Source organism: Pongo abelii, chromosome X (genome assembly GCF_028885655.2).
Source record: "Pongo abelii isolate AG06213 chromosome X, NHGRI_mPonAbe1-v2.0_pri, whole genome shotgun sequence".
NCBI lineage: Eukaryota > Metazoa > Chordata > Mammalia > Primates > Hominidae > Pongo > Pongo abelii.
In genome coordinates this window covers 31365873-31379561 of record NC_072008.2, presented here as the reverse complement: position 1 = coordinate 31379561, position 13689 = coordinate 31365873, and the positions used below count along the sequence as shown (strand labels likewise).

Below are 13689 nucleotides of genomic sequence, written 5' to 3'. Positions count from 1 at the left end.
CCGTGATCCCAGCACTTTGGGAGGCCGAGGCAGGCGGGTCACAAGGTCAGGAGATGGAGACCATCCTGGCTTACACGGTGAAACCCTGTCTCTACTAAAAATACAAAAAAAAAAAAAGCCGGGCGTGGTGGCAGGCGCCTGTAGTCCCAGTGACTCCAGAGGCTGAGGCAGGAGAATGTGAACCTGGGAGGCAGAGCTTGCAGTGAGCTGAGATCTCACCACTGCACTCCAGCATGGGCGACAGAGCGAGATTCCGTCTCAAAAAATAAAAAATAAAAAAATAAAAAAAAAACATTAGAATAACTTACCTTGGAACAGTAATTCTGAGGGAACCTTGATCATTTATGAGAATGATCTCCCCTACATTAATACTGCGTCAAAACTAACATTATGGTATACCTCAAAAGGTATTGGCATAGATGTTTTTAAATATAAGAACATTCAAATGCATAATTGATAAGGACCAAATGGCTCAATTTCCCAACCCCTAAGAAAAATATGCCCTAACACAGCTCTGTGACTATGACTGCATTTATTAGAAAACATTTAGTAAAAATCATCTCTAGTTCAAACCCTCGAGCACCAGTTCTTCTTGATAATTCTCATGAACATTTAGAAATACCTTAAAAGAGAATTTAGACTCAAATCAAAAAACTTTATTTCATTTGGTTGCAGGCCAAGATACCTCTTTTAACCATTCCTGGCTTTTAGAATCCTCATCATGACAGCTTGTCCTATCTCAGAGCTTCAGGAGGAAAAACTAGTCCCTCAAAATCAAGTTTGCTATTGAGCTTAATAAGGGGTTTCTGTATGTCATATGTTTGTTTAGGAGAAAAGCACTTGTTCGACTCATTTAATCCTGGCCTGATGAATTAAGGCTTGAATTAATACTGAGGGAACCTTGACTATACATCTACAAAATCAATGTGTCCTGGTAGGCTTCTGATTAAGATAACATTAGCTCTTGCTTGAAGGCATCTTTCTCTGCTCCTGCCATTTATCCAGTGGTAGATAATATATGGAGTGAAAAATGAAGAAGACATAGCTGGGCTTTAAAGCAAGATAAACATCTCTGTGGACCAGAAAGGTGAAAGAAAAAAAAAAAAAAAGCAAAACAGGACTTCGTGAGTCGTAAGTGGGGCTGAATTTGTGGGCTTTCAGCTCCTGCTGTAGTAACAGGGATTAAAATTCTTCTTACAAGGTAGTGGCCCAAAGCCAGGATTACTATTTGAAATCAGAGCCCCACAAAAACACACCTAGAGAGAGACACATACACACACTTAAAAGCAACATGAAAAGAAACAGTTTGCTGCAGGGGTCTACAGCTTATATGCAGCTATGGCCCTAATGCATAGAGCCAAGGGAAGAGGCAAAGATTCGTAGTTGGGAAAGAGAGCATCACAGCCTTGAAAGCAGGACCTGAACCAGTCTACCTACTGCCTGGCAACGAAATGAGTGATATCTCTGTATCACTCAGTGTAGGAACTGCAAACTACCAACAGATGTAGCTCTAAACTCTATGCCCCTGGGTATGGCTGGGAGCAGCCATAAAACCACCTGAGAGAGAGATAATGAGTTTAAAAAGAGAGGAAAATATAAAAGAAAATACACACACACGAGAAAAATAGAAAACATACACATGCATATGTATGCACATGCAAAACATCCCTGACAAAGTTTGTCTCCAAACCACGATCCAAAATACATGAAGAAATGGGATAGCACCCCCCACCCAAGTTAAACATCAAAAAGTGAATTAGGCTGGGAACAGTGGCTCACACCTGTAATCCTATCACTTTGGGAGGCCAAGGTGGGAGGTCTCCTTGAGCCCAGGAGTTTGAGACTAGCCAGGGCAATGTAGTGAGGTGCCATCTTTACAAAAAATAATTTAAAAAATATTAGCCGGGCATGGTGGTACATGCCTGTAGTCCCAACTACTCAGGAGGCTGAGATAGGAGGATCGCTTGAGCCCAGGAGGTTGAGGCTGCATTGAGCCATAATTGTGCCACTGCACTCCATCCTGGGCAACAGAGTGAGACCCTATCTCAAAAAAAAGATGAATTAATTCTAGAAGAAAGCAAAATGATAGACTAGTACAACGAAGATTTTTACTTACATTTAAGATGCTTAGACCAGGTGCAGTGGCTGACGCCTGTAATCCCAGCACTTTCGGAGGCTGAGGTGGGTGGATCACCGGAGGTCAGGAGTTCAAGACCAGCCTGCCCAACATGGTGAAACCCTGCCTCTACTAAAAATACAAAAATTAGCTGGGCATGGTGGCAGCCACCTGTAATCCTAGCTACTCAGGAGGTTGAGGCAGGAGAGTCGCTTGAACCCAGGAGGCGGTGGTTGCAGTGAGCGGAGATCGTGCCACTGCACTCCAGCCTCCATCTCAAAAAAAAAAAAAAATGCTTAAAGGCATAAATAAGGGGTACCAGTCACTGAAATAACAAGAAACTAAGAAACAGAGATGGATGAGATGTGACTAGGTTTGAAAACAAAGATACCTTTGCCAAAAAAACTAGTCATTGAAGTTACTAAACTCAATATACAGGATAAATTCTAGACTTTGCCCTGTCAGAGAAGGCAAGAGAATTAGAAGATGATGCTGAGAATGTTACTGTGTACAACACTCACAGAAAAAGATAAGAAATATAAATGAGCAATTAGGAGAAATGGAGAATTGACCACAGGCTCTACAATATACCTTACTAGAATTTAGAGGTTTATTTAGGAGTGTTATTTGAGAGGTTTCAGAAGAAGAGAATGGAGGAAATGGTAGAGAAGTAATATTTGAAGCTGTAATAGCTAAGAATCTTCCAGAATTGAAGAAGGATGTGAGTCTTGAAGGAAATGTGCTCCCAAGAGAAATTTCAAACATCTGGGAAGGAAAGAAAGGCCTGCATTGAGCAATTGATATTCTTTACAGCTCAGCTTTGAGAAGCTTTGGCTGATTAAAATGAGCCTTTTCTGTTTTTCACTGGAAACCACCAAAACAGAAATGTCATGTGTTGTATATACTAAACCATGCCTCTTGAACAAGGGTCCTTATAAATGAACCATAAAAGAAGAGCCTTGTGGACAACTAAAACCACAGGATCAAGATACCAAGGAAGATCTCTCTAGAAAAGGCAGTCTCCTGTCAGCACCTTTGTGAAAAATAGGTGGGAAGACAGTAATGGCCTGTTGTACCATCCTGAGGTCCATATCTAAAAACTGTTTTCAAAAGGAACACCATGGCTGCCCCAATCTGGTGGAAAGAAAAATTTAAATAGGATTCTACACAAAAAGTGTTGCCAGTTAGAACATTTTGTTGAAGTTTTCTTTTAATGAAGAGGGAAAAATAGAAAGTAATTCCTATGGAATGAGACCTTGTGAACATTGGATACCGCTTCAAGTTCACGGAAACATTGAACTGATTGCCAGTTAAGTTGTCAGAAATTAGATTTAATTAATGTGGACAGTTACATACATTGGTGCACACCCAGAGGACCCGTGTGCAGAATCTGACTGAAGGTATACTTACTTCGATGAATCTCTTCTCATCACTACTTTGTCAAAGCAGATTGCTATGAAATAAACTATACAAAGAACTACCCTTGAAGACTGATAGCAACAGGATTTCAATCAGTACAGATAGGAGATTCTATTTCTGTAGATGAAAAAGATCATACATTGATCTTCTGCATGACTTTAAATAAATTCCTGGAAACCTCGTAATGTTAGGTACTAGGTAGAATGAAAAAAATGAAGCAAAACAAAACAAAGAAAAAAACAAGAGTAGATAGGGTTTTATTTCTGCTTCAGTGTGGAGATCTAGCCTTTTGAAACTGAGCATTTTGGAAGACATGCCGGCCCCTGTGGAATGTTCATTCCGAGTATGGGACAACAGAAAATATTTAGCAGACCTGGTCATGAGATGATCTTGCTTTCTCAAACTGGACAGTGGGAAAACTCTTCTTGGCTACTCACTACTTACATTTCATGTCTTTTCTTATTGATATAGATCTCCCACATTTGTGGGTAGGAATTTCTCTCACCTGATGAAATATCATCTGTGAACAACAGAAATCTGTCATCTTATTTTGGTATTTATCACAACTGGAAGAAAGATGTCAAGAGTTCTAATCAGTCACTGGATATCAAATATCAGAAGTGTCGTCAATTGGAATTGTATTCTCAGTAAATCCTAAAGCATTTGGGACCTTCACATGTGCTAATACTGTTTATATTTATTTGGAAATTAACCAAATATAACCAAAAGAAAGTGGAATAACCATAGAAACCTTTAAATGGAATAAAATTTATGGCAATAAACAGTAGGAAGAAAAAGTATACTACATAGAAACAGTGCAAGAACAATGAGGATCTTCTGTGCATCTAACTATATAGGTCTAGAAATATATAAAGTAAATTATGATTGATAGAATTAAAAGGAGAAACTAACAAATCCATAATTATATCTCAACATGCATCTAACAAAAATTGATAGCTACAAATAATCAAAAATTAATAAAGATATAGACAACTTTAACAACAAAATCAGCACACTATGTATTTAGAGACTCCATCTTTCCAGTGGAAAAATACACATTATTTCAAGTACTCAATGAACATTTTTAGAAAGTGACTGTGAACTAGGTCACAAAAAGAAGTATTGCTAAATTTCAAAGGCTCAGTATCATACAGGTGTTCTCTGATTGAAACGCAATTAAATTAGAAATGCACTAAGAAGTGAAAATGGAAATATAACCACTGTGCTCCTAAATGACTATGGGTTAAGTTAAAATAAAAATCACAGTAAGAATTACAAAACATGAGGCACTGAATTGAATCAGGTGATGTATATAGAAACTTCTGGTATATAATTAAAGTGGTACCAAGGAGGAAATGTATAACCCTACATGTGTTCATTAAAAATAAAAAATCGATGACTTAATCATTCAACCTGTAAAGCAAGAGGAAAAAAAAGAGTAACAAGTAAAACATTATTAATGGACATAAAATGAGACCATAGTAAGTAAGGAGCTTCACTGCATTCTTGGATGTGAAGACTCAATTATTATGAACTTAGTTCTTCCCAGTTTAACCTATGAATTCAATGCAATTCAAACTCAAAATTTCAACAAGCATTTTCATAAAATCAGAAAACCAGACACTAAAATCATGGAGAAGATCAAAGGGGTCAGAATAGTCAAGACAATTTTGAGAAAAAACAAAGTGGGCTGAGAAGGCCTATCAGACATCAATTGATTTAAAGCTGGAGTGTGGGATCGACACAGGGATATACAGATAGAACCACAGACTAGAATAGAGAGCTCAGAAGCACACCTGTGTATTTATGGACACTTGATGTTTCGCAGAGGCATTGTTAGAGATCAGTGGGAAATAGATGGACCATGCAATGAATGAGGCTGGCTTCATAGTTTATCCATGGGGGAAAAGTAAAATTAGATCGCATGTTCACGGCAAGCACAAAAATAGATTCTGGGTAAATTCAAGTCCTAAATGTGAAAAACCAAATTTTAAACTTTAAAATGTAGGTGTAAGAAAAGATTTTCGTGAACAAAACATAAAAAGCAGAGAACATACAGGGATATGTTAAAATTTACATATTTTATACCATAGGATGCCATAAGCAAAGTTAAAGATAAGCTACACTAACATAAGGGTAGGAGATCATATTTGCCATGCACATAACTAACAATGGATTAGCATCTAGAACATAATCCAAAACTTTAATAAGAAAAAGACAATCCAGCAGGAAAATGGGTAAAGGAAGCATGAAAAGCCAGTTAACATGGAAGAAGTTTAACCTCGCCAGTAATCAGGGATGTATGTGCAAATTAAAATGCACCCATCAGGTTAACTAAAACTTAAATGTCTGATAACACCAAGTATTTGATGAGGAGGTGGGCCAAATGGAAAACCTCATTCACTACTGAAGAGAGAGTAAATTGGTAAGACCACCGATTTGTCCCCCAGAGCAATTCGGTGACATGTAGCAATGTTGAAGATGTTGCTAAGCTCCAACAATTCCACATCAAACTATATTCTGTAAAGAATCTCTTAAACAGGTATCCAAGGAGACAGGTATAAAAAAGAATTTCATTGCATCATTGTTTGTAATAGAGAAAAGTTGGAAACAACCTAAATGTCCATGGACAGGAAAATGTTGGCATATTCAAGCAACAGAATAATAATACCTTATGGCAGTTAAAATAGCAAACTATTATGTATCGACCTGGAGAAATCTCCCAAATGGTGTTGAAGGCAAAAAGCAACTCTTAGAATGGTATGTATATTCTTAAACATGAAGTTCTTAAATTTAAAGTTTAAGAACATGCAAAATAACGCTATTAGATTGAATCACATAAAATGGGTGTTTTTGTAGGTGAAAGAAAAATACAGGCAAACATCAGCATCTTTTTTAAGCTCAACCTAGTATTTGTCGATACATTCATGGTCACACTGGGCATGAAATTCAGTGTGGCATTATCTCCTTGAGGGCAGCGGGGAGGAGAGCATGGTATGGTGTTGAGGCGGGCATGTGAGGGAGCTTCTGCTTTGGCTGTTAACTTTTCTTTCTTCAAAAAACTTTTGAAGAAAATTTGGCAAATGATAAACTTATCAAGGCGAGGTGGTAGGAACATGGGTATACTTACTCCATTCTTACACATTTCTGTTGAAAATATCTGCTAATGTTTAAAGCAAACCAAAGTGTTGATAGAGGTATAAAATTTTTAATCTCATGACATTATAAAGAAATATTTACAAAGTGATTAAATCCTTTGCCGCTTACTTATCTGAACATAGCACTCATGAGGCTTTTAGTATAACATAAAAAATTGAAAAGCATGGCTCCCTTCACACACCGGGCAAAAGCTTCAAATTTTGTTTTGTTCTTTTAGCACTGGTAAGATTGTCATCATTAAAACCATTCATTAGTGCCTCTTTTGCTTGCTGTTCTTCGGTGGCAGTCAGATGCATCTATCTACCATGGTATATAAAATTTGGTGATGATATTCAAATTACTTTTTTTCTTCTTTTTCTCTTTCTTTTTTTTTTTTTTTTTCTTTTTTACTTCTTTGATGCCAATAGGAATCTGCAAGCAGAATATGACCGTCTAAAGCAGCAGCACGAACATAAAGGCCTGTCCCCACTGCCGTCCCCTCCTGAAATGATGCCCACCTCTCCCCAGAGTCCCCGGGATGCTGAGCTCATTGCTGAGGCCAAGCTACTGCGTCAACACAAAGGCCGCCTGGAAGCCAGGATGCAAATCCTGGAAGACCACAATAAACAGCTGGAGTCACAGTTACATAGGCTAAGGCAGCTGCTGGAGCAAGTGAGGAGAGAGATGGGATTTTTTACAAACATTCATTTTTCCCTCTTAAAACTAAACCTCAGAGAGCACTTTTTATAGGTGCAACAAGCATCAATTCTTAAGTGCTTGGTATGTGCCTGCAAAGTGATAGTATCAAAGGATCAAAGTAGAGGAGACAGAAAAACTAGTGTGTCTTTTTTGTATTTGTTCAATATTGTTTCCTACCAAAGTGGTTTTTTCTTGACCAATTTGAAATACATCTTGGGGAAAAAACGCCTAAAGGTTTCCACTAGTTCTCTAAAAGTGAATATTTCACTTCTTGAAATGGAACTATATTTCATTTACAATTAGTTATATTTTCTAGTATACCTTTGTGTTTTTTTTTTCTCCTAATCCCTAACACATAGTTCTTTAAGCCTCCATTGAAAACCTAGCAAGATACTGCATCGTAAGAGGACCTACCTGGACATAGTTCTGGCTTTCTGGGAATTTTAAATTTTTCAATTATGTTCTCTCTATCTTGTTACTTAATACTTCACGAAGATATGAATCTTCCATCACAGTTTGGAGGTCTCACATAGTCTCATCGTTCTCACATGACCTTCTAAATCTTCCAGTTATTTAACATAATGATGTATAGTCTCATTCCAGTGTATCTCTAAGTTTTTTCTCAAATTTATAAGGGAGCACAATTCAGATACAAAGACAGTATCCATGGATTATATCAACACTGAAATATCCCAAATTAAACAATCTTTGGGAGGGCTTCTAAAGTAGGAAGGGTCAAAATTTATGAGTCCTGAGTGTCTATAATATTTTGAAATGTATACATTTGTATGTTTATTATGAAAAGTAATTCGGTTTTCTTTTGGATGACTTAGCCCCAGGCAGAGGCCAAAGTGAATGGCACAACGGTGTCCTCTCCTTCTGCCTCTCTACAGAGGTCCGACAGCAGTCAGCCTATGCTGCTCCGAGTGGTTGGCAGTCAAACTTCGGACTCCATGGGTAAGTGTCCTAGCTACTCTCAGATTTTGTTATCTGAAGAAAGGTAGAGTCATATTACAGGGACATGAATATTTGGCCACAGGTGTTTGACTCATTTTGGTATCAGGGAGCCGCTGAAAATCATATACCAGGTGAAAAAAGTCTAAAAAGAAAATTCTAAAAAGGTGTATTCTGGCAGCTCTATCTGGCCCACAGAAAACTAGTAGAGGTGAGAAGACCAGTTAGGAGGCAATTGCCAAGGCCAAGATTCGTGAGTTCCGAGGGCCTGCACTTGAGAGATGTGGGAGGAGAGGACTGTGAGACTATTCTATAAAAATAGACTTGCCAGGGGGCTGGGCGTGGAGGCTCACGCCTGTAATCCCAGCACTTTGGGAGGGTGAGGTGGGCGGATCACAAGGTTAGGAGTTGAAGACCAGCCCCGCCAATACAGTGAAACCCTGTCTCTACTAAAAATACAACAATTAGCCAGGCATGGTGGTGTGCGCCTGTAGTCCCAGCTACTCGTGAGGATGAGGCAGGAGAATCACATGAGCCCAGGAGGCGGAGGTTGCAGTGAGCCAAGATGGCACCATTGCACTCCAGCCTGGGTGACACAGGGAGACTCTGTCTCAAAAAAAAAAAAAAAAAAAAATAGAGTTCGCAGGGACTGGGGACTGACTGCAAATTGTAAGGAGAGGAATGAAGGGAGAGGATTTGGTTGGAAGAAGATAGTGAAACTTTTGATTGTGGACATAATGTGTTTGAGAAATTGACAGGTCTTCTAAGTCATGTCCCAAAAGAAATTAAGATACACATCTATACTTGAAGTAAGAGGGCAAACTGGAGAGATTTGAGAATGAGTTTCATAGAGTTGTTTGCTGAAGGGTGTGAGATGAGAAATCTATAAAATCTATAACACAGGTGCTTCGATCCAGTGCCTTGGGGAAGACCTCCATTTGGGTAATGGGATAGTAAAGGATGGATAAGTAGGGAGGTTCAAGGAAGATGTGACGAAAAGGTGAAATGCTAAAGAGAGCTCAATGGAAATTAAAATAAATTGCAGTCCATTGGGTCACTGTAAATGCATTGGGTAATTTTGAGAAACCATTTTAGGCCAAGAGAAGGGAAGGTGGAAAACTTCTGTTTCAATGAAATGAAAGACTAGGTAATCTTAAAATGAATGAGGATTAAGGAAAGTGAAGACAATTTGGAGACATTACCAAGTAAGAAGGAAGCCTTAGGCAAAAGTTGGATGAATTTGTTGAGGAAATGGTCCACATGGTCTGTTCTCATTCTTAGCAATGTTCTCTGCCTAGGACTAGGTTCCAAGAAAGGTGGAGCTGATGAGGCATAAATGATCAAAGGTCAAAACAAGAGTAGGGCATTTTACAGTGGTAATGAATGGCTAGGACAGGGGTTCCTAGCCAGCTGCTCATTGCTTTTTCCTGCTGTGTCTGGCTAGACAATAGAGGGTTTTATGAAGGCCACAAATACTTGGTCCCCCTCCCTCATTTCTCTTTCTCTGTAAAGGCCCAGTATGAGTCAGCTCCATCCTCTATCCTTACTTTTCCCTGGGTCCTAAACTGGTTATATACTTGGTCCTCTCAATCTTACCTCACAGAATAGAAAAGACCTGTGACTCCTTGATTCCGTACACTTACAGCTCTATTGCCTGATATGATGATGTGTTCAGGAATTCATTTCATACTTGAGCTCTTCCATGAGGGTAGAATAAAGGGAGGCAAAGTGCCTTAACCAAAATGGATAGGACAGAAAGGAAAAGTCAGGGGTGTGGGTGAGTTTTATGGCGAAAAATTTGGAGATCACAGTCGGGAAAATTCAAAAGTTGGATATCATGGAAGTAAAATACTTTCAAGCAATTTCTACATCTAACATGGTGCCTCCCAGCGAGCTGCTGAAGATTTTACTTGGAGATCACTGAGGGGTAAGGAGTGCAGTTCATGGAGATGATGAGACCAACGTTGCTGAGCTTATCAGCAGAGGGGTGAGGTCCTTATCGTGACGACAGTGGTAGATCAGGATGGAAAAGATGTTGAAGAAGATGGATGAGGGCTCTGAGGAGATGAACATTTCCGAGGAAAGAGACAGGGTGGTTGAAATAAATGTGATGAAGTTCAAGAACCTGGAGCAGTGGGAAGAGGCACATCCTCCTCTGGAGAAGCCAAACCTTGTAGGAAAGCCAGGTTTTGATTTTTTTGAGAAGGAAAAGGATATGTTTGAGGTTGTTTTCCTGAATTTACTACACCTCCATGATTTAAGGCAATCTCTGTGTCAGGTTCTCTCTCTCCACCTGAGATCTGAATATAGCTAATAAACTGTTGGGATTGTAAATGATAACAGACTACATGAAAAACAATTGTATGCATTTGCAAAGTCTGTAAATTCTGAAAACAACTGAGCTTTAGTACCTCTTGTTTTTTTTCTACTTCAGGATTTTCCCCCTTTTTTAAGTAAGCAAAGCATATGAAACTAAGTCACATATTTTAGTGGTGAGATTCAGAGCCCTGGGTGCCTAGAAGCATTCATTATTTAGGCCGTTCACAATAGGGAATAGGCAGCATACTCGTTAAAGCACCCAAATTAAAGTGCACATTAGGATGTGGTCCTGATGATCTGTGGAGCTAAAAAGATCATGGTAGAACTGAATACCATGACAAAAGTGCTATATTCCAATGGCTAAGTTAAGCTAAGAGATAACTTGCTGGTATAAAATGGATAAGCTGTGTTGTTAAATTTGTCCTCTGAAAGAAAAGACTGAATTCAAAGGTACTTTTTCTTGAACTGTGTATTAGTCTGTTTTCATACTGCTATAAAGAACTACCTGAGACTGGGTAATTTATGAAGAAAGAGGTTTATTGACTCAGTTCCCCAAGGCTGGGGAGGCCTCAGGAAACTTACAGTCATGCGGGAAGGTGAAGGGGAAGCAAGGCATGTGCTACGTAGCGGCAGGAGAGAGAAAGCGAGGGGAGAACTGCCACACTTTTAAACCATCAGATCTTATGCGAACTCACTATCGTGAGAACAGCATGTGGTAAACCGCCCCCATGATCCAGTCACCTCCCGCCAGACCCCTCCCGCAGCACATGGGGATTACAATTCAACATGAGATTGGGATGGGGACACAGAACCGAACCATATCAAACTGCATAAGCTAACTTCATTTAAAAAGGAAAAAAGCCTTACCGTCTTCTTGAAGGATGCACACAGGTGTTTAAATAAATGCAGTGTATATACTCGTGCTTTGAAGGTTTGAGATATAAGGCCGGGATTTGCTGAACCACATTCTGGATAGAGCTGCATTCTTTAAATATACAACCCCGACGACTGATTTTCTTTTAAGTGAAACATGAGACAAGTCATATTAGGTGATGTGTCTAAAGAGTCAACATATTTCTTCAAGCCATGAAATACTTATCACTGAGTCTCTATGTACCGTTTGTATTCTGTACAGTTCTTACTGAGACGATGTGCTAATGAAACGTACATTCTATTGGAGGAAGCAAATACAGAACAAAATAGAAATTAACAATGTTTATCCCCTATTGGCTCTCATGGGCTCCCTACACAAATCTATGATGTCCAAACAACTCCTTATCTCTGATGACTCCTAACTTTCCACCAGATTACTGTTTTTTGAAGCATTTTATATTTTATTTATTTAAAAATTAAACTGTTCCTTCGCTTTTTGAAAGATTTATCATGTACATTTGAGGTTTATGACATAATGGCTCCCTAGGTTTTTATTTAGAACAATTTCAAACTTACGGCAAAATTGCAATTAATTCAACAGTTTGCCACATTTGCTTTATATCTATTTATTTATGTACTTTTACATTCATGTGTTGTTAAATGGATTGCATATATTCATTTAGATTAACATGTATATGTGTATGTTAACATATTTTGATATACTGTATGTGTTTATATTTTATGTGCATATTTAATCATATTCATGTGTGTATATAGTTTGTGGATTTTTTTTTTTCACTGATCCACTCAATGGTTAGGTTTCATACATAACACTTCACCCCTAAACACTTCACCCCTAAACACTTTGAACATGTGTCTTCTAAAATGAAAGATATTCTTACATAAGCACAATTATCACGCTCAAAGAAAACAATACTGTTATCTAATGTAGAATTTAAATTCAAATACATCCAATTCTGCCAGTTAATATTCTTTATAGCGATATTTTTCATTCAGGATCAATGAAGGTGCAGCTTTGCATTTTGTTATGTCTCTGTAGTCTCCTTTAATCTGAAGCACTTTCCCAGCCTCTTTAAATCTTTCATGACATTGATATATTTATTAGAAGAGGTCGGGCTAGATGTTTTGTAGAATGTCCCCCAATTTGAATTTGTCTGCTTGTATCCAAGTGATTGGGTTCAGGTTAAATGTTTTATGCCAGATTACCATATAGGTAAGGTATCCGCAGTACATCACATCAAGGTTTTCCTCAAGATTCTCCATCCCCTTCACCGTTCTTCACTCTCCCTGGGCGCTCCTTCCATTCTTTGGCTTCTGCTGTGTTGACAACTCTTAAGTCAAGATTTCCAGCCCAGACCTCCCACCTGAGCATCTTCTGGATAAAATTATAAATAAAAATATAGCCTAATCTGAAATCATGATCAACCTTTGGAACATCTCTTCCAATTTCCCAATCTATAAAAAGTCATTTTCTATACCTTCTTCCTTTACCTGCCTTCCTTAGCTATGTTCCACCACCATCAATCCAGTCACCAGGGTCAGTGTGTTTTGCTACTTATAAAAAAGAGCAAAATTCTTCAATTCAGCTACTTCTGCCCAAATTTAGCCCTCATCATGTGTTACCTGAACAGACAATATGAATACTTTCCTAATTGGTTCCTCTGCCTTTGGTCTCTCTCCCTTTCTAAGCTATCTTCCAGATACTTCAGTTCCTCTTCTACCATTCAAATTATATCATATTATTCCCCTCTTTAAGCATTTTATGCCTTCTGTTTGACAACAGAATAAATGTGCTCTTTGGCCTTGAGTACATTATGTTCTTAACCTGAAATATAGCATCCTTTCTTTTCACTCAGTGAGTTTTCCTTTGGAACTTAATCATGCATTATATCATTCTGGTTTTGTTGTTGTTGTTGTTTTCTTTTGTGTGAGACGGAGTCTCGCTTTATTGCCCAGGCTGGAGTGCAGTGATGCAATCTCGGCTCATTGCAACCTCCACCTCCTGGGTTCAAGCGATTCTCCTGCCTCACCCTCCCGAGTAGCTGGGATTACAGGCTCGCCACCATGCCTGGCTACTTTTTCTTGTATTTTTAGTAGAGATAGGGTTTCACCATGTTGGCCAGGCTGTTCTTGAACTCCCAACCTCAAGC

The 13689-nt window shown here is 38.7% G+C and overlaps 1 protein-coding gene across 1 annotated transcript in view; it reads left to right on the top strand.

Annotated features, from left to right (window-relative positions):
* Nucleotides 1–13689, top strand: part of DMD (dystrophin) — a 147636-nt gene that overhangs the window by 112288 nt on the left and 21659 nt on the right. Inside the window, 2 exon segments of the mRNA NM_001132294.2 lie at nucleotides 7102–7345; nucleotides 8206–8329. Of these exon segments, the coding sequence (NP_001125766.1) occupies nucleotides 7102–7345; nucleotides 8206–8329 (368 nt within the window).